Source organism: Panthera pardus, unplaced genomic scaffold (assembly GCF_024362965.1).
Source record: "Panthera pardus isolate Hobbes unplaced genomic scaffold, ASM2436296v1 HiC_scaffold_2, whole genome shotgun sequence".
NCBI lineage: Eukaryota > Metazoa > Chordata > Mammalia > Carnivora > Felidae > Panthera > Panthera pardus.
The window spans coordinates 130,395,291-130,416,766 of record NW_026526765.1 but is presented as its reverse complement, the minus strand read 5'-3'; the positions used below and the strand labels follow the sequence as shown (position 1 = coordinate 130,416,766).

General features: G+C 38.5%; 1 protein-coding gene across 10 annotated transcripts in view; it reads right to left on the bottom strand.

Annotated features, from left to right (window-relative positions):
* Window positions 1–9,640: 9,640 nt before the first annotated feature.
* RAPGEF6 (Rap guanine nucleotide exchange factor 6) overlaps window positions 9,641–21,476 on the bottom strand; it is a 187,576-nt gene continuing 175,740 nt past the window's right edge. For 7 of the 10 annotated variants that reach the window (XM_019422082.2, XM_019422087.2, XM_019422086.2 and 4 more), the window contains 4 exons: window positions 18,607–18,835; window positions 16,799–17,301; window positions 13,978–14,292; window positions 9,641–13,270 (listed from right to left, as the gene is read on the bottom strand). In XM_019422082.2, the coding sequence (XP_019277627.1) occupies window positions 13,245–13,270; window positions 13,978–14,292; window positions 16,799–17,301; window positions 18,607–18,835 (1,073 nt within the window). In that variant the 3' untranslated portion in view covers window positions 9,641–13,244. Of the gene's footprint in view, window positions 13,271–13,977; window positions 14,293–16,798; window positions 17,302–18,606; window positions 18,836–19,725; window positions 21,398–21,476 lie in introns of those variants that run through there. The other 3 variants (XM_019422091.2, XM_019422092.2, XM_019422096.2) reach the window with 2 other exon arrangements.

The following is a 21,476-nucleotide window of genomic DNA, read 5'->3' as shown; positions in this document are numbered from 1 at the left end:
CTGCCTGCCAGTCATGATCTCTAAGAGAACAAGCTTTCACAGCAAAGACAGTAGCCCCTCTGCTACACTTCTAACTCTCCTTCCCTGTCACCTGAGTGGAGGTGGGGGGGCACCTGACTCTGAAGCCTCGAACCCATGCTCATCAGGAGCCCCGATGCAGTAACATTCCAGGCCCCAGTAGTCTTTAAACCAGAAGGTGGAGACATGACAAGGCTCAGGAGTAACTAGTGTAAAACATTTTTAATTGGAAGATAAAAAATAGTGAAAAGAAACCCAGAACACCAATGACTTAGCGGTAGAACCCACCCGAAGATCCAGGCTGCAGTGGATTTGCTGGCTTTGGGGCCATCAGAAGCCAGAACGGAGGCCTGATGTGTTGCTCTAAGCAGGCCACAAAGGATTCCGGAACTCTCGCCATCCTGAGCATCTTGATCGTTGGCCGATCTCTAGACCTCAACCCAATACCTGTCCCTTCCAGGTGCCTCCTGGAACAGAAAGAGCTCTTTGGCTATCTCGTCTATTATTTTGCCTCTCAAAGGAAGTCACGAGTTCAATTAAGATTTAAAGTCTGACCTTGGCAATGACAAAAAAATTGCTACTTTTAAAGCTTCTTTCTTTGCTCCTTAGTATGACAAAGCCCTTAGAGGGTTTTAGCGAAATGAAGTGCTTGACTTAAAACCCAAGTTCAAGTTTCCCGGTGAATTTTTGCCCTAGGTGCAATATCAGTGCTGACTAGCTACTTGATATTTGGTGCCCTAGGGGATTTAATGGATGAGATGCAGGGGAGTGATCATTTGGAGTTTGGGTTTTTTAGGTGTGTGCAGTTGCCCTAAACATGCTTCTGGTCTCAAAGGACTTGAAACCCATCACTGCCTACTGATTCCCTCAGCCTACCACAAATACTTTTGTTCATTTTTCTTGGGTTGGATTTTTTTTTTGGCAATTAAAAAAAATTGTGGTAAAATACACAAACCTAACCATTTTGAAGTGTACATTTCAGGAGTGTTATATACATTTGCAATGTCCTACAATCCATCTCCAGAAATTTTTCATCTTGCCAAATGGGAATTCTATACCCATTGAACCATAACTCAATTTTTCCCTCCTGCCTAGCCCCTGGCAATTGCTATTCTACTTTCTGTGCCTGTGAATTTGACTCTATTAGGTACCCCACACAATCAAAATCATTCACGGTTTATCTTTTTGTTTGCTGGCTTAATTCCCTTAGCATAATGTCTTTTCTTAAAGCTCATTCATGTTATAGCAGCTGTCTGAATTTCCTTCCTTTTGAAAGCTGAATAATATTCCATTTTATGTTCACACCACAATTTATTTTTTGATGCCTCCATCGATGAACACTTGTGTTTCTTCCACCTTTTGGCTATAGTGAATCATGCATGGGTGTGCAAATACCTCTCTGAGACTCTGTTCTCAATTCCTTGGGATATATAGCCAGAAATAGGATTGCTGGATCATATCGTACTATTAATTTTTCGGAGGAACCTCCAGGGCATAGGGTTCTAATTTTTCCACCTCTCCACCAACACTTGGGATTTTATTTTATTTTTTATAGTACCCATCTTAATGAGTGTGATTATGATTTCCATTTCCCTCATAATTAAGTGATGTTGAGCATCTTTTCATGTGCTTATTGACCATTTGTGTATCTTTTTTAGAGAAGTTTCTTTTAGGTCCTTTACACATTTTAAAATTATTTTTATTGTTGAACAAGGAATATTTAATAAATTTTAAAAAATCTTTTAAACTATTAGATATTTCTAATATATGTCTTTAAAAGTGTGAAAGTATTAAGAGGAGTGTCTTACCCAACATGACGTTATATTTGTTCAGTGATACCTTCAGAGAACCCCAGGGTACAGCCTGCCTCTACCTTAGAGCTCCTCTCTGCCTTGTCCGAGTTTTTAGGCTCCTTCCATCTCAGGGTGCCTTCATCACATTCTTAGTGCTAGGAGTATGGTTCTTTCTAGTTCTCCACTCACTTATTAAATTTCTGACTCCCAGTGTGTTTTAACTTAGAAACAGTGAAGTGCTGAGTCTCATCAACACGTTAAGAGTATAGTCTTAGTGCATTTTCTATTTGGAACCAATTTTAGTTTGGGGAGCATCTTGATTATATTTCCAAGAGGTGCTTTTGTCAGATAAGTGACCACTACATAAAGGAGTGTTGGCCAGCCAAGTTTGGGTCAAGAAATGAAATTCTAGGAGATGAAATGGAAGAATTAAGGTAGAAAACTACCCAAGTGTGATGAGGGTTAAGAGGCAGGCAGGCAGGCAGAGTGGCAGCACAGGCACGTGCGAGGTGGCCGGGCACTGACAAAGGATTATACATGTGTGAACTCACTTCATCTGCAAAGCAACAATAAATACCAGACAGGTTATTGCTGGTAACCTGTTTGTGGATAAGAGAACTAACTAAAGCAGAGAGAATATACAGCGAATAAGTAATAATATTGGTTATCTGTTGCTGTAAATTATCACGAACTTAGCAGCTCAAAATAGCACAATTTCAGTGGGTCAGGAGTTTGGGCTGACGTTGGCTGGGTCATCTGCTCAGGGTCTCCCACGGCTGTAATCAAGCTGCTAGCTGTGCTGTGCTCAAATCTGGAGGCTGACCTAGGGAAAAAGCCACTTCCTAGCTGGTCCAGATTTGGGGAGAATTCATTCCCTGGAGAATTGAGGGTTCCACCTTCTTCCTGACTGTTGGCTGAATACATAGCAGGAACTCCATGTTCCCTGCAGTGTTATTCACAACTGCCAAGATTTGGAAACAATCTGTTGATGAATGGGGAAGCAAAATGTGGTATGTGCAAAGGAATATTATTCAGCCTTTAAAAAGAAAAAAAAAACCATCTAGCCTTTTGTGGGAAACATGGATGAACCTGGAGGACATTATGCTAAGTGAAATAAGCCAGGCACAGAAGAACAAAGAATGCATGATCTCACTTACGTGTGGAATATGGGGGGTGCCAGGAGTTGAGGGGTGTGGGAACGGGAAGATGTTGGTCAAAAGGTACGAAGATTCATTTATGCAGGATGAGTAAGTTCTGGAGTGCTACTATATGGCACAGGGACTAGAGTCAATACTGTACTGCATAGATGAAATTTGCTATGGGAGGTGATTTTAAGTGTTCTCAACACACACAGATTCTAAGTATGTGAAGTAATGAATACGGTAATTAGCTTAACTGTGGTAACCATTTCACAACATACACATACATTAGACCATCATGTTGTACAGTTGTATGCTGCCATCCACTGAATGCTTATGCCCCCACCCCCATTCACATGCTGAAATCCTAATCGCTAAAGGTGAGGGTATTAGGAAGTGAGGCCTGTAGCAAGTGATTAGGTCAAGTGGGTGAAACCCTCATGATTGGGATTAGTACCCTTATAATAGAAGCCCCTTCTCTGTGAAGACAAAGCAAGAAGGCACCATCCATGAACCCGGAGAGCGGCCCTCAAAGAACAGTGAGCCTGCTGGCACCTTGATCTTGGACTTCCCAGCTTTCAGAATTGTTTTGTTATAGTAGCCCAGACTAACTAAGACATATACCTCAAATATACACAATTTTTATCTGTCAAGCATACCTCAGTAAAGCAGGGGGGGTGGGGAGCCCTAAATCACATCACTTAAAAAATACATCTTATATGAAAAATATTAAAGACCTTAAACCAAAACAATAAAACAGTGAGAGTCAAGAGAAAATCTAAATAAATGCAGAAATATACTGGCTTCACAGATCAGAAGACTAAATTTTATGAATGTTAATTTCCTTCAAATTGTTACACTATTTCAAAATAAAACCCTCCTCAAAATTGCAGTTGTGTGTGTGTGTGTGTTAAGTTGATAAGCTGGCCATTAGATTTATTTGGAAATGCAAATGATACAGAACAGCTAATATTCTGGAAAAACAACAGGGTCAGCAAACTTTCACTACCAGGTATCAGTATATAGTTTACTGCTAGAGCAATGAAGACAATGTGGTATTAGGGAAGAATATGCTGATAAAACAGAATACAGACCCCTGAGTAACTCAAACATATATAGACAGCTGGCTCATAACACTGTAATCAATGCAACAAAGGATTTATCTTTTCAACAAACAGTATAGGAACAATCCATAGGGGAGAGAATGGAACCTGACCTCTACCTTACATTGGGCACAAATTCTATTCCAGATAAACTGTAGATCCAAATTTAAAAGGTAAGACACTGAAGTATTTGAAAAATATTGGCACAAATATGTTAATGAATTTGGAGCAGAGAAAGACTTCTTAGATCACACCAGAAAAAGCATTAACCATAAAGGAAAAGAGTAATGCAGTTTCTCCAGTTTAAAATTAAGAACTTTTCTTTTTCATTATGACAGAGCATGCCATAGAGCGGGAAAAGTTATTAGTCATGGATGTAACTGATAAAGGAGTCATATCCAAAATACATAAAAAACATCTACAAGTAGATAAAAATGAAAGACTAAAATATGTACTTCATAAAAGTGAAAATCAAATGGCCTACAAATTATGAAAAGGAGCTCAATTCCCTATAACCAGGGAAACAAAAACTAAAACCATAATAAAATACCGTTACATATCTACCAAAATGGCCGACATTAAAAACGCGAAAAATACCAAGTGGTCTGAACAGACAGCTGCCAGGAGTCTATGGACTAGGCAGTGGTTCAGTGTAGACTGCTAGTAATCTGACTTGTTCTTATGTGTTACCTGATTTTCCTTCCTGCTCAGAATTGGGTCATCAGAGTTGGGTCATATGTGGAAATCTGGAAGATTTCCCTTAGGTGCCCTGGAAAACACCAAATCCTATGTACAAATGTACAAATGATATGTTAGGAAATCACTGCATCCACACTGTCCAGAGTTTATCCAAAGAGAATGTCTAAAATTCTCTTTTCTAGTTGGAAATGTTTCAGTTTCATCACTCCTGTGAAGGAGAGCTCAAAATATTTCACTGTGGACTGCAGGCATACCGGGAAAGACGGCTAAGAAATTACCTCGCTCTTACATTTCTGAAGACAAAGACTGCGAGAAACACGCTTTAGTGTGGCGCCATCTGGTGGCTCCCAATGTATTTTACCACAACTTCCCCTTTCAGGCCACATTTTTACAAAGTATAAAAGGTTCCGGCCCCTGATCAGCTGCTGCTACAGTCAAAATAGAGCAGAGCAGAGCTAAAGTTCCACACGAACTCCAAACCGATGTAGTTTTTCAAAATGGGATTAAGCAACTTTCCATGTTTAATGGAAATTTTCCCCTCTAATTTAGTTTAAGTCTTGCCCTGTTTTCTATTGAGGGTTTTTCTTTTGATATACAGATGTACTTCATATATTCTGGATACCCGTCCCTTGAAGGGGTATATGAATGAAAGTACATTGTCCAACTCTATACGGCCTTTTGTGTTTTTATCTTTTTTTAAAATAATTTTTTAACGTTAATTCATTTTTGAGAGGCAGAGAGAGAGCATGAGCAGGAACAGGGAAGGGGCAGAGAGAGGGAGACACAGAATCTGAAACAGGCTCCAGGCTCTGAGCTGTCAGCACAGAGCCCGACGCGGGGCTCGAACTCACAGAACTGAGAGTGAGATCATGACCTGAGCTGAAGTCGGACGCTCAACCGACTGAGCCACCCAGGTGCAGGTGCCCCCCTTTTGTGTTTTTAAATGGTATCTTAAGATAAACCTGTCTTTAAGACAAATACATCAATCATTTCCTTTAGAGTTGTCTTAGGAGGACCTTATTTAAGAAATCCTTCCTATTGCTGACATTTTGTTAAGACAAGCATTGTTTCTTCTGTAAGCATTGGTGCAATTTTTTGATAAAGTCATCCAGGGCTTGAGTTTTCTTTGTGGAAAGGCTTTTAAAATGACAGATTCAACTCCTTTAACAGCCACAGGATTACTAAATTTTCCTTGTTACAGATTTGTTGTTTTTTTCTGTGAATTGATTTCATCTACATTTTGGTTACTTTAAACGTCTCGTCTTTAATGACGTTAATCATAATGATTCCTTTTCATTCCTAATAACAATTTTGCCATTTTTCTCTTTTCTTGGTCATTCCCCCTAAGAGATTAGCAATTTTATTAGTCTAAAATTTTTAAAGAATTTAGTGCTTTGTTAATCTTCTGTTGGTCATGTTATATATTTCATTAATTTGTTATTATTTCCTTCCATTTATTTGAATTTAATTTGCTGTTATTATTCTGGTTTCTTGAGAAGGATGTTTCATTCATTTTTAGCCTACCTTTCTTACATATACATTTTAAGGCTTTAATCTCAACCAAAAGATTTGATATTCATATTTCCATTTTAATTAAAATTTTTTTCCTACTTTCCACCAGGTTATTGGGGGAAACATTTCTTAACTTCTAATTTTTAGTTTGTGTTACTAGTTTAATTTTGTACAGAGAGCCTTTTCTACAGGAGTCCAACTTTTCCCAATTTTTTACTTACTTTATGGCTTAACAAAGAGCCAACTTTGATCAGTGCTCCGTGTTCACCTGGAAAGAACATAGGCTTTGCTGTTGCTGATTAACTGTTCTATATAGTCCATTAGATTAAGTTTGTTAATTGTGTTGTTCCTACCCTCTGTATCCTAAATGCTTTTTTTGGGGGGGAGGGTGGGGCAGGGTGTGTGTGCTTGCTTGTTACTGTTATTTACTGACAGTTATATTCAATTTTTCTATATGGACTTCCACTTCCAGTCAAGATGGAGTAAGTACCACTTTACCCTCATGCCTCAAGTAACTAACACACTAGAGAAAACATGTAAAACAATGCCACTTAAGACACTGGACATCGGGCAGTGAAGAACAGTAATCCTCGAGAGCACAAAAACAAGAGCTGAGCCTTACCTCTGCCCCAGTTTACTACCTGAAGAAAACTTCCAGGGTGTAATGTAAGGGAGGAGAAACTGAGGCGGAGCTCATCAGTGTTCCAGAGCTGACGAGACAGGTGAGAGTCCGGGAAGATGCAAGTAGCTAGAGTTCAATCTTCCATAAGCTTCAAAAACAGACAAAGAATAACTTCCAGCTCTTTCCAGGAATCCAGTTTAACCTTAATACCAAAACCTAACAAGGGTATTATAAGACAGGGATGTTAGAGACCATCTCTCTCTCGAACATAGATGTAATATTCTAAGTAAAATACTGCAAAATCAATCAAGAAATACAAGATATATCTATATATCTTGTTTATATATCTATAAAAAGAAGATATCATAACCAAGTGGGGTTTGTTCTAGCAAAGCCAATGGTGGAGTGGGGGAGGTGTGGAAGAGGGAGGGGTTACACTAGGAAATCTATGAACTAAGCAACCACACTAAGAGATACAAGAAAAATAATTCGATCATCTCAACAGATTCCAGAAAAGTCATGTGCCAAAATTCAGTACACCACAAACCCACTTACCAAGTTATAAATAAAAGGAAACACCCTAAATTCACCCTAAAGAATACTTATTAAAACCCCAGAGCACTCATTCCAATCAATAGCGAATCACAAAATTTACCCTTGAGATCAGGAGCAAAGAAAGGAATGTCACCCTGACCACTTCAACACTGTACCAGCACCGTGACCAGTGCAATTAGGTGAGAAATGAAAGGCAAAATGACTGGAAATAAATAAAAGCCATTATGAGCACATGATAGGGAGTATCTAGAAAAATCCAAAAGAAACACAAACTTAGAATAAATGAATTAAGATTGCTAGATACAGGTCATTATAAAACTACTGTAGTTCAATATTCTAGCAAAAAAATTAAAAAAAAAAGATCTTAAAAAAACATTTAACAAAAGAGAATATCCAAAAGGCCGATAAATATTTGAAAAGATGCTTAGCATTGTTAATCATTGTGAAAATTAAAACCACAGTAAGATACCAGTACACACTATCACAATGTCTGAAATGAGAAAAATGAGAAATATTAAGTTTGGCAAGGATGATAGGAATGTCCCTTGTGTAAACAGTTGCAAAAACAACAGACTGATAAGGTGGCTATAGAGAGTGCTTCTGGGGTGGCCAGTACCCCTGGTCTTTGTTCATCAGGTGCTTCTGGAGGATGGCAGAGAGGTTGCAGATTCTGGGTCCCCAATATCAGACAAATAAAGTAGTGTGTATTAGTTTCCTAATACACTTTGTTACTGGACCCAAAGTAACAAAGGACCAAAAATTGGGTGTCTTAAAACAGGCCAGAAGTCCAAAGCAAGGTGTCCTCCAGAGGCGTTAAGGAACAATCTCCTCTCTTCTAGTTCCTGGAAGTTGTTGGCATCCTTCCACTCCTGGCCACATCTGCTGTCTTCACACTGCCTTCTCCACTAGGTCTATTTTTATCTTCTTAGTTTGTCTCTCTCTTACAAAGACACTTGTGTTGGCCTATAGGACTCATCCAGATAATCCAAAGTAATCTCATCTCAGAATGCTTAATTATATCTACAAAGAGCCTGTTCTTAAATGCAGTTAACATCTACAAGTTCTAGAAATTAGGGCTTGATATTTTTGGGTGGCCATTACTCAACCTATTACACCCATGTTTAGTATTTTCTAAGTACAGGAATGAACTAGTGATACTGCACAAATGGTTAGGGGAAGGATCAGCCTGGGAAAACCTGGTGTGTATGCTGGGAGGACGAAGAAGCCCTACCTTTCACAGAAATAGTATTCTTTGGGTACAGACTAAAGATTGGGAAAATTTTAGAAAGGAATGCTAAAACATAATTTCCTCCTTCTCTGCCAAGGTCCTAGGATCTGATCCCGTAAAAGAAGCTGCTGCGTTTATTGCCACTAGAGGAGTGGGCAATAGGCATGCTGTGCTGGGCCAAGCCAGCTGCCAACTCAACATGCATTCTTTCCTCCTTCATTGAAAGGAATCCCACTTGTATTTGGAACCATGGATTGCTTAACTAAAAAGTTCACGTCCCAGGGTGCCTGGCTGGCTCAGTCGGTTGAGTGTCCAACTCTTGATCTCGACTCAGGTCGTGCTCTCACAGTGGCTGGTGGGATCGAATCCTGTGTCGGGCTCCAAGCTGATAGCACAGAGCCTGCTTGGGATTCTCTCTCTCCTTCTCTCCCCCATCTCCACCCCCCAGCCCCACCACCTCTCTCTCAAAAAAAAAATATACTTAAAAAAAAAAAGTTCATTTCCCAAGTTTCCTTGCAGCCACCGATCATGTGACACATTTCTGCCTAGTGAGATAAAAGCAGAAATACCAAGTGGAGCTTCTGGAAAAGCTGCTATTTTGCTAATAAAATTTGCACCTTTTCCCTTAAGCCCTTCCTACAAAACAGAGGTGATGTCAAGAGGTATCAATGTCCTGACAAGGGCCCTGAGTCCTTGACAGCATTGTGCAGTCACTTGATTAGCCCTGGACAGTCTGCCCACAGACTTTCCTGTCGTAAGAGAAAAACAAGCCCTAATGGGAGTAACCATTATTGCTTGATATGTGATCAAACACACTTTGTAAGAACCAAACAACAGGTGGGCATTTTATAAGACACTACAAAGTCAACAATAATTGGATCATTCCAGTATCTGGAGATGTGATACCAATGCCGGTCCCAGACTGGCCCTCTTGAGTTATCTGTGTCCATTCATTTGTAATAACGTGCAGAGAAGGTTAATGTAGATTCTTTATTGATTCCACCAATGTATTAGTAGATATGATAATAATAAACAGTACTTTTACATTCTCTTAACCAAAAATATAACAAATATTTACACTCAGTAAAAATACAAAAAGCATACAGAGGCACTGTCTTTCTAAAAGACATAAGTTTAAGAGGTATCAAAAAATAGGAGACAAACATTGCTCATTACAGGATACTTTACAATCACTGAATTGTGCAGTATAATTGCATTCGATTATTACAACTGTGCAGTTTTGTTTTGTCTTTTTCTGATAAGCTCACATGTTTCTATTTCAAAAGGTCAAGTACAACTGCATTCTGTGTATCAAAAATAAAGAAGCCTTAAAAAAGCACAACAAAAGCTGAAGATGAACTGGAGTTCAAGTTTAAATTTGAAAATGTACTGTGACACTTTTTTGAAGATTTATCCCTTTTTTCTAGCCTTTAAGGTACTGCTAACGGGATACATCTACTTTAATATCACATTTTTTAGAAACTTAAAATGTATCAGAATAACAATAATTGTTTTAAATACACAAAGAAACTCTTTCTCTCCTTCTTTTTATAGAGAAGAGAACACTTTATAAAAATTAGGTTTGTTCTTGGGAATCCTCATGATTACTGCCTCATTTCCCGGCCTGGGAGATTCTCAAGGAGGTTATACAGATGACGACAGTGTGACTTATCACCCTCATGAAAAAACAGTTAAGTCTTTTTCTCCCCAAAGATCAGATTCATAGTAATCATTTGGAGGAAATAAGAATCTACGACTTAAGATAAACTTTTATGGAAGTATATACTGGATTTATTCATTGTTCAAATCTTTCATTATGAAGAAACTGTTTTGTTGAAACTTATTTGGTAGAAACTTTGCACTGAGGGTTTACTACTTCATTAAGTCCCGACAGATTTAGAGTTGAGGTGGGATGAGGGCACTAGTCTCATTAAAATTTTAAAATAAAAACAAAAACAAATGGGGATTGAGAACTGGAGGAAATACAGGTTAAGGCTTCTCTTGTTCTAGTCATGTAACAAACTAAGAGAAGGCAGAAGTGTTCCCTAAATTAAAATGTAAAAATCCAAACTCCACGAGTTCTTAGGAGATACACACATACCACATACAAAGCATTTGGCTTTAGTTCCTGATCACTGTGATTGGCTGACTCAAACACTCACAGCTGGAGCCAGACAGACAAAGTCAGCTACAAGGTGCAGTCCCAAAGCACAGCCTCTGACTCTCTGTGCAAGATATTACTGACACCATTAAGGACAAAGACAGGTAAGGCTCCCATATGATTTCAAACACCTGCAAATAAACAGATATTTTACAAACAGCACATTTTTTTTCTGGGGAAATGGATATAAAATAGAATAAATACTCAAACTTGACAAAAAAAAATGACTAACAAAAGTATCTTTCATTTTCTTTGTTTGGCTCTGGACATGAAAACAATACTGCGTAAATCAGTGAAGGAACATTTTTTGTGATCAAAGGACCAGTATTTATAGGTTAAATCACTACAGTGTGACTTTTAAACCAGGATTTTTGATCCAGGCCATTTTCCATTTCAATAGACCAAGAAAGCTAGAGAGCCAATTAGCCTCATTCTGACATACCTGGTGGGGTGGGGTGGTGGGCAGGTTTTTAAGGCTTTAAGTTTCAGATTGACATTTTTTTGTTTTGTTTTTTTGTTTTTGGCCCAAAGGAAGTTTTCAGATAGGCTATTTTTCCTAAAATGAAGAGACAATCATTTTGGCAGAAAAGACAGACCACTGCCACTTACCACTTGGAAATGATTCATGATTTTAAAACGAAGGGGACTGGGGTGGGAGAGGCGCCTAACTGGCTCAGTCAGTAGAGCATGTGACTCTTAACCTCAGGGTCAACAGTTCAAATTCCACATAGGGCATGAAGCCTACTTAACAACAACAACAACAACAACAACAACAACAACAACAACAACAAAAACCAGGGGTTGGGGTGGGGGGGTGCAGGGAAGGAGAGAGAGAAGAAACAGCTAGGAAAAAAAGAGGAAACACAGTCTTGAAAAGGAAATCACAAACCAGCTAAATCCTATAAATTCACATATAGACAACTAGTACTTAGAAGTAAATCCATTTTGGCTCCAAGTTGATCTGGGTAGTGCACATGAATGGCTTTGGCTTTTTTTTTTTTTTTTTTTTTTCTTTTTTTGGTAGTCATAGAAGTTAATTAAGCTCTCACCTGCATTTACATTTTTAAAACATGATTAAATTTAAACTTAAGATATAGAAAACACCGTATTTAATTTGTAAAAATGTGTAAGGTCTAGGTCGCCCAGTAAACAGTCACGGAAATTTTAACTAAACAGTTAAGGAGCGCCATGCCCAACAGACTGTTAAAACATAGATCTCTTTCCTCTCAAGGGCTTAAACTGAGAGCCAAGAGAGAATCATTCCCATAATTCTAGCTCCTCTGTCCCCCCTAAAATTTTCAACCAATTAATACCTTGGTACACTAATGAGCTGTGCTGCAGGCAGCTGGGGGCCGCAAGGTTTATGAACACAGCCTCATGCTGTGAGATTGAGTGGAGGGGATGTTGCAGAACATTACATAAAGCTTAATTCATCTCCATGATTACACACCAATGATTGCACTTCCTTCTTAAAAAAAGAACTCCATTATTTGAGCATTTAAAAATTTTTGTTTTGGGTTTCTGTAGAACTCTCTAGAACCCATTCCCTACTTACTGGATTTATACTTTTAGGTAGATGCAGCACGACATTCACTTCAAAAAGGGTTGGTATACATGTTTAAGGAAAACTTCATTCTTTAGAGATGAGGGTGGCTACCGACCTAATTATAGCCTCCCTTTCCCAAAGGACTGATAAGAAACCCTGTGGCAGCTTCATTTGGCCTTCCAAATCAGCAGATGGCAGTATCTTCCCTCCTAACACCTCAACCAAATACGGCTTCCTTCCCCACTCAAACGGAGACCCTACATTGCACTGGTGCAACAGATCAAGTTCATCTCTGTATACATTAAGCATATCATCCTGTAAAGATGACTTCAGTTTGTTCAGACCAGAGACAGTTTTATGGCCTAAAACATAAACATCCACTAATGGTAGCTCCCCAATACAAAGAAAACCACAAAACTTGAAATAATAAGTTACTTTTCAAATACACAAGAGTATCCTTGGTATTGGCAGACATTTTCAATTTGTCCATTAACCCAAGCTATGGCTTGGAAATACTATCACTACTCTCTTAAAAATAACTTCTTCAAGAAAAATCTGATGTACACAGGGAGGACTCTGAGTTTGAATCTGTTCTAGTAACTGTGGTCCCAAGGCAGGTCTGGTGTGTGAAGTGAAGACTGGTTTCCAGGCACAATATCCATAGCTGAAGAAACTATGCATCTACAAGGATTAAATAAAAGGAAGCATAACTCAGGGCTATTTCATTGCTCAGGGTACGGGGAATGAAACCTCTGGATTAGCAGCAGCAGCAAGCTTTTTGTTGGCAATGGCCTGCGGAATCATGACGTGGTTCTACCCACTCCTTCCCCGACGACTTTCAGTAAACTTCAAATGGGTGCTCCAAAGTCTAGACTGCTGAGACCTGTTCATTTTCTGCAAACAGTAAAAACAGAGGAAAGTGGTAGATGAGGCATATTAATGAAAATCAACTTACAATGTAGTTACCTGTTTAGACAATTAGTCAATTTCAACAAGAAATCCTCTCAAATATCCCATCAGGGCCCTTATTTTATTATAATGACATTTATGAGTGTTGATCACACTTGAAGGCTGAAAAACTACAATTTCCTAACTGCTTTTTCATCACTTCATTACTCTACTGTTTAAAAGGATACAATTTCACTTATTTTTAATAAAGCGAACCATTTTTGAAATATCGCCCCAGCTGCAGTCAGTCAAGAGTTTTGCTCATAAGAGAAACGACATCAACGGCATGAATTCAGGCAACTCAGCACTTTGATATTTGCACTTTGAAGTTTTCATGCTTTTATGGGAGACACAACTCCACTAATGTCAAGTGCCTCCTCTTGAAATTATCCTCTGAGACTGAGCTGCTATTTGTCAAATATGAGAATACCCTATTTGAGCCAGAAGAAAGGTACAGGGAGCAAAGAAACATGCAGCTTGATCTCTCCATTAAAAAAAAAATACACCCCTGTATTTAGGGATTTCTTTTTTTACCAGAGATTTGTAAGGCATTTTACATGTAACCTTAATGATTATGTAAAATAACATAGTAAAGACCAATTAATGTATTCAGCAATTCATTTAAGACCCATTAAGGTAGTTTGTCAACATACCATCTGTTTCGCTATCTGCGTCAGTCACATCTGCTAGTTTAGGATGGGATGGTTGCAAAATATGCCTCTGAGGCTGAGTTACAATCTTCGATGGAACACAGGCCACGGGGCTGCTACCGAGAGAAGCTGGTGGAAGTCTAGAGAGGCTGTTATGCATCATCTTTGACCTCTGCACTGCCACACTATAATCTGGAGGTCTTAGGTGTAGGTGGGGTCCTTCCTTTAGGTCCGCTAAAGAAATGCCCATGTATCCTGGAGGAGTGGGAGGTGGCTCCCTATACCTATCCTCCTTCTTGGGTGAGGTGACACAGTACACTGGCATGAAAAATAAGCAATGGAAATGTTAATGAAAAATGTAAGAAATGAAAAAAAACATACTGAAACTTATTACACTGACAAAACAGAAACCAAAACCAGACTAAATATATTTGAATACAATGACAGATTATAAAAACATACTATTTTAAACCTTAGTATTAAACCTGTTTTTTCAAACACATAAATCACATGAGGTCTTATAAACATAAATAAACAGAGTGACAGAGAACTGAAAACAATGATGCCATGACAGGCCCCCCTCTGCAGGGGGGCCCTTGCACCACAGAGATGTCTGCCTGGCTCCTCGACAACTCCAGGTCTGAGGACGATGGAGTCAGAAGCATTGAAGAGTTTACCCTGAACATCTATGCTCTGCTGACTGAGAGGATTTTCAGAGGAAGGACGTCTGGGCCCTCTATTTCAGGTCTCTTCTACCCTGTCCCTGAGACACAAACCACTGTTTCATGGCCTCCCAGGTGGACTATCAGTCCTGGCATATGAACAACATTAACGTTCTGGGAAATAGAGGTCCTAATTCCTTCAAGAACCTTCCTTCCAACTTCTGATCTGTGACTAGTGAAAAAGAAAAAAACAGCTATCATTTTAGGCAATTCATCTTAAGTTTCTGTGGTTTTTAGTGGACATTAAAAATAACTGTGATTGGGGCGCCTGGGTGGCTCAGTCAGTTAAGCATCCAACTTCAGCTCAGGTCATGATCTCATGGTTGATGAGTTCAGGCCCTGCATGGGGCTCTATGCTGACAGTTCAGAGCCTGGAGCCTGCTTGAGATTCTGTGTCTCCCTCTCTCTCTCTCTCTCTCTCCGCCCCTCCCCCAGTCATGCTCTGCCTCTCTCCATCTCTCAAAAATGAATTGTTAAAACATTTTTGAAAAAATAACTGTGACTTTAGAAAAATTGTGACCTAAAATCCTTTTCCCTAAGTTTGCAAATGTTGGGAGTAAGGCAAAGTTTCAAAAAGCATCAGAAATGGGTTAAAGAAAAAAGGAAGTTCCATGAAATTAAGAGCGATTCGCAGGATCTAAGGGACAGGTGGCTCTGAATACCTTGATGACGTAAGTAACTTTTAAACAGAAGCATTACCTATATATAAGCAGAATAAATTAAAAAGGACCATTAATAATTCTAATATTAACTCTCCTTTTAGAGGATCAAGTTCTCCCATACTGAAATTTCTACAAATGTACCAGCAAAATCTGCATATAGTATCAAGGTCCTAAAGGATTTCCATTCCTAGCTGAGAGGATGTGGCAGGGACAGGGCAGAGCACAAGTTGTCAAGACCAGTAAGACAAGAATGAAGAATTTAAGGAATTTGCCCAGAGTCATCTGGAAATGAAATAAAAGATTCTTAAAAATCTAGTTGCCTAGGGGCGCCTGGGTGGCTCAGTCGGTTAAGCAGCTGACTTCGGCTCAGGTCATGATCTTGCGGTCCGTGGGTTCGAGCCCCACGTCGGGCTCTGTGCTGCCAGCTCAGAGCCTGGAGCCTGTTTCAGATTCTGTGTCTCCCTCTCTCTGACCCTCCCCTGTTCATGCTCTGTCTCTCCCTGTCTCAAAAATAAATAAAACATTTAAAAAAATTAAAAAAAAAAAAAAAAATCTAGTTGCCTAAAAGGACAAGAGATTAATTGTATATCCTTGCACACACATGCTTATATATCCATATAGTGGTTACCTAGAAAGATTTAATAAAAAATCCTTGGAAAAAAATGAATGAGCTAAAAATCCCAATCCATAATGCAATTTGACAAGTAAAAAAATGTACTACAAATGTGCTATAAAAATCAGCACATCTTTCACATTCTTAGAAATTTAAATTGACTTCAGGAATATGTTATAGAGTTGATTCATAATATAGTCATTCCATATAAATAGAAAAGCAGGGGCTACTATATCCTAATATTTACATAATTCAAGGAATAAATGAAAAAAATGTATTTGAGGGCAAAATACTAAAAGGATACATACACCAAGAGAGCTGCGTGTGGTCAGAATGGAGCCCACAACAGGAGTTGGGGCACCCACGCTGTGTGCTAGAAGGGTATGGTGAAAATTTGGACTTTCTAAACACAATTACCCTCACTTCTGTTATCTAAAAATAGTACCAAAGTTTCTACCATTTGTAGAAAGCATTTGTGGCCCAAACTATGAGGTGGAGAGAGAACAATCCCTTCATTACTACTGCGTAACAATAAAATCTTTCCTTAATGAAACCAAAGAGACCTGAAAAACAAAACATAACTGTCGCCTTAATTAAGCACCTTCATAACAGTCTTTTCATTTTAATAGGCTTGAGCACATGCCCCCAAACCCTTGAGAAAGCATAAACTTTCTGAAAATAACTTGTCTGGAGAGGGCAGGAAGAGAGGTCGGAGAGAGAGATGGAATATTTGCCAAGTGTAAAATTCTGGGCCAACATATCCCAATGAGATTTTTTGCCACTTAATCTCTCAATGCCACAGATATGACAAAGAACACACAACTTACCAATCAAGCCCTTTTCTGTACTTGAAGTAACAGTTTTATAAACTGGGTCAGTGCCATCCTTGGGGTCCAAGCCTTCAGAGGACTCAAGTGGGGTGCTCTCCAACACTCTCCTTTTAACTGTCCCATAGTTTGGTTCATATGTGTCAGACAGAGAACTGGAGGAGGCCCAACTCTGTCTCATCTGATTAGTCTCTAGGCTTCCTTTACATTGACCACAAGTTCGGGAGCAGCCTTTAGGACAGGAATAGGGCTCACAGTCAGGGGGTTCAACTTCAACAATGGGGCCATCCAAATGGGTCTGTCGGTAAGAGTTCAAAAAATCCCAGCCTTTTGGGTTTGGAAGGCTTTGGAAGTTGTCATGGGAGCTGCTTGAACAGGAAGTCCAGCTTCCACGACCACTATCGGCTGCTTCTAAAATGATATGTTCATGAGAAATCTCTTCATTACTCATAGAAGAAGACACAGCTAAACTCTTGACTAGAGATGGCTTTGACAGTGTCCACCTTTTTTAAAAAAAAAAAAAAGTTAAGGATACACAATTAAAAGTGATTTACTGGCTTCCTGGAAAAACCTCCTGTCCAATCCAAGTACTACTGCCTACAAGAGACTACAGAACATGTATCATCAACGTTCAATACCAAAATAATCTTTTGAAAGAAAAAAAGACACTGTAATTAATCATCACTTAATCTCTATTCCCAATAATGTTAGTATTTAGCTAGAAACATACATGGAAGAAACTCAAATACTTAGCAAGGTTACCTAAGAATTTTTCTTGAATTGATTTTAAGTGAAAATGAAAAATGAGGTTTGAAACGAATACAATTAAGTATACATTTTCATTCTTGGTCAATATAATGCTACATTCTCTACATGGATACAGAATAAAGAATTCTCAACTATAGGAACCATGTTTGGTTTTCCAATTTAATTCTGAGATCAGCCTACTACAATGCCAAGTAAAGAGTAACTTCCCCGACTAACTAACAACTATTAAATGAATTCTAGTATTTATAGCAGGGGTGGCCCAAATAAAGGCTCCAGGGTCAAATCTGGCCAACAGATGTTTCTGTATGGTCTGGAGCAAACTGATAGCCTGCTGACATTATTTACTATTTTGACTATTATAGAAAGGTCTGCTGAACCTTGGTCTAGAGAATCATACTTTAAAAACTTTTATAAATATGCTAATACTTTACTATATCTTCAGTTTTTCACATTAAGGAATACCAAATTTAACATTATTTATCGGCTTAGAATCAACTTTCTCAATGTTTTCTCAAAGATTTCCATTTTACGTGATTGTAAATTTAAATTTACAGTTAACTTAAAAAAAAAAAAAAAAAAGCTTTGGAGTTCCACAAGCTAGTTTAATTCTTACTCTCCAAATCATACTTTCAGATCAAGGACTGGCCCTACTCCCTCAACATGTCTACACTGTGTACAGTACTGGGTATACTTCCCATTATACAATCTTTCTGAGCACTCTCTAACTTAACAGCCACAGTGCAACAACCACCTCCCCTGTTGTCAACAGCAGCTTCTGTGAGTTCTTATTAAATAAAAACATACATGACAGAAAGTTACTTGAATTCACTAACACTTCAAAAATGAGCACCCATACATAAAATAGTACTCATTTGCAAATGAAATACAGACAATACATGCTTGGCCCTCAAATTATTTTAGGGATCCCCCTGCAACCACCCCAGGGAATAGGGGGTATCTAAGGCCAAGTTGGGGAGCACTGCTTGCAGTGGCCACTCAGCTTGGGTTTTGTGATATGAACACAGGCAAGTATGTTTTACCCAGGGCCCAGCTGACTATGGTCTCCTATCCCTGAGGAGTGTTCTGTTTTTTCCAATGGTCCAGTGGATTCAGGGACCGCCATAGCATGTGAAGAACACCGTTCATCCTGTAGAGCTGTAGACATGGAGTCAACAGAACAATTGCTCACGATGCTGGATCGTGAAGAAATTTCACTATGGCTGGAGTCAGACAAGTTGTCAGATTTAGTTGATGGCATAAGTGTACAACCTAAATGAGAAAAAACAAGTGATCAAACTACAAAACAAGGAAATAAGTAGGGGTATGTGGTCAGGGAGAAGACAAAGAAAAGCATAACAACAGCAAAAGACAGTGAGTAGCAATCTCAGTTTCCATCTATGTGGCTGTAATGATGCCAATCTCCTACACACCTTCCCTCCATATTCACTCACCTACCTATCAATACTGTACCAACCCACCTCCAAACTCAAGAAATTGGAAGTCAAAATCAGGACTACTGAGGAAACTAGTCCAAATATGTACCTGCCCCACGTTCTCACATAGTTGTAAGCATTACTAAAACAAGGAGAAATTACATGTATTTCAAAATAGTAAAAAGCAGACATCTTGAATTTCTCAACTTCTTTTTAATCCTGTGTCTCCTTTTTTAATGAACATAAATATTTCATGGCCTGATCTGAATGTCTAGAATATCACCTTGAGGTAGGAGTGGGGGAGGGGAATCAAGACTCAAGAGAAAGAATTCTTTTTTGCTATCTCCAACCACACATACTTACCCTAGATATACTGAATAATACCTAAGGAGTCTTGCCCCAAGTTGAAAGCAATTATTTTCATATTTTTTAATAAATACGGATTTAATCTTATACCTGGTTTCCTTTTTCTTCACCAACTTTGAAGAATATTGCATTAAACAGCAAAACTGACAAATTTATAAAAATGTGTTCTGAAAAAAACAGCATCTGCCTGTTTTAAATTGTTCTCTGACTTACTGCACAGCAGATATAGCAAGAGACATTTTCTTTTGCATTTTCTGGAATAAAGGGGTAGAGATGGAATGAGATGGAAGCATCCAAAAATAAATCTGCAGCATGACAGTTAAATGTACATTATGTCTGTTTTGATAACTGTTAGAAAAGTAAACAAAACCTCTTTTATTTAGAAAGAAAAGAAAATGCCAGTAGGTCTCAACGAAGCAAACAATTATTTTCCTGTTCACTGGACAAATGAGGTTCAAGAGATACATGACTTTCAGGACAATCCCTAGACATCTCATTAAGAAAAACTACAGGTTTTATATTCACATATAACTCAAGTCACTAAAGAAAAAATTTGCTGAACAATAACCATAATGAGTAGTTCCACTGATTATTTCAAAAAGAAAAATTAAGACCAAGAATATGGCTGATTTATATTTGCCTTATGGGACCAGGCACAGGACAAGTTGAGATAAGTCAGTCTTTTGACCTGTGACCACTCACCGCTACTTTCTCAGTGCCTTTTATGAATTGACTGGTAATTTTCAAGCGTACCATGAAAATGGATGTAGTAAATTTAAAAATATATAAATATAAACATATATAAATTCTTCCTCAAAAGAAAAAATCATTGCTCTTTTATCCTAGGGGATAGACCTGCTTTACTGTTTTAAGAGTAATTACATCTCTGTATCTGTTAGATCAGTATTTCTCAAATATAATCAGCTCTAAGAATCACCTGAAGGGTTATTAATATATATATTCTTGGGCTTATTTCTGGCAATTCAGTATTTATGAGGTTTGTGGTAGACACAGTAACTACATTTTTAACAAATTTCCACATGATTTTCACTTGCTATTTTAGACTATCTCCTCTTCCTCCTCTGGGCCAGAGATTTATATGAAAAACGGATAAAATTAAAAGTGTGGACAAGATGCAGCTTCTTGCCTTCTTTTTCCCTTAGCAGGTAAAGTAGTTGCAGTAATAAGAACAATAGAATTTTGAGGTAAAGGTGGTGATAAGATCATTCCTGGGTGTTCTCATGAGAAAGTAAATACTGATTTTTAAAAAGTACCTCTACTTATTTCATTCACAGTAGGAAATAAAGCCAACTACAGAAAACAAGAGTATAAATTTTACTAACATTAGGAAAATAACATGTACAAATAAGGCACTTTATATAAATATGACTTTGTTGCTAGAGTACCTTTAACACTAATCATAAAATGCCTATATCAATCATATTATACACTAAGTTTTCTGACTAAAATTTGTTCGATAAATAACTTAAGCTACATTTACATTAATAAATGAAAACAAATTCCACACTAAAATTAAGTAAGGAACTCCATCAGATTGTCTTTCTCCTTTTAGACTTGAATCGCGTATAGAAGCAGTTTAAAGTGTTACTGTTGCCTCGGCTATTTGAACTGAAGATGTCTTTCCCTTTCTCATCTTTGATGTTGCTTCCAACATCCTTCACTTTCTCACAGCTTTCTGTAGCTTGATTGTGATCTGCGTCCTCTTTTTTGCTGTTGGCTAGTCTCTCCCTTGAAAGAGTTCTTTCCCTAAATCTTCTAAACGGGGACGTCACTCTTTTTCTGGCTGTGTTCTCACAACTTGTCCTGTCTCTATCCTCCTCAGTGGCCTTCTCGGTCCTGTCTGTCCTTTTGGCTGTGCTCTTGGTAATCTGAAGGATTTTCTTTTGCAAGTAAACCCCGCCTATGCCGGGGCAGCTCTGGCCACTGATCTTGGTGCTGGACTCACGGGGAGGGGATGAGGAAGACCCTGAGAGGCGCAGCAGGATGCTGAGATCAGATAGGATACTGCCAACTGGAGGGAGAGATGCAAAAACCCTGTCACGGTCAATTAATTCTTTCCAATTAATCACAATTAGCTTGGTTTCTATTAC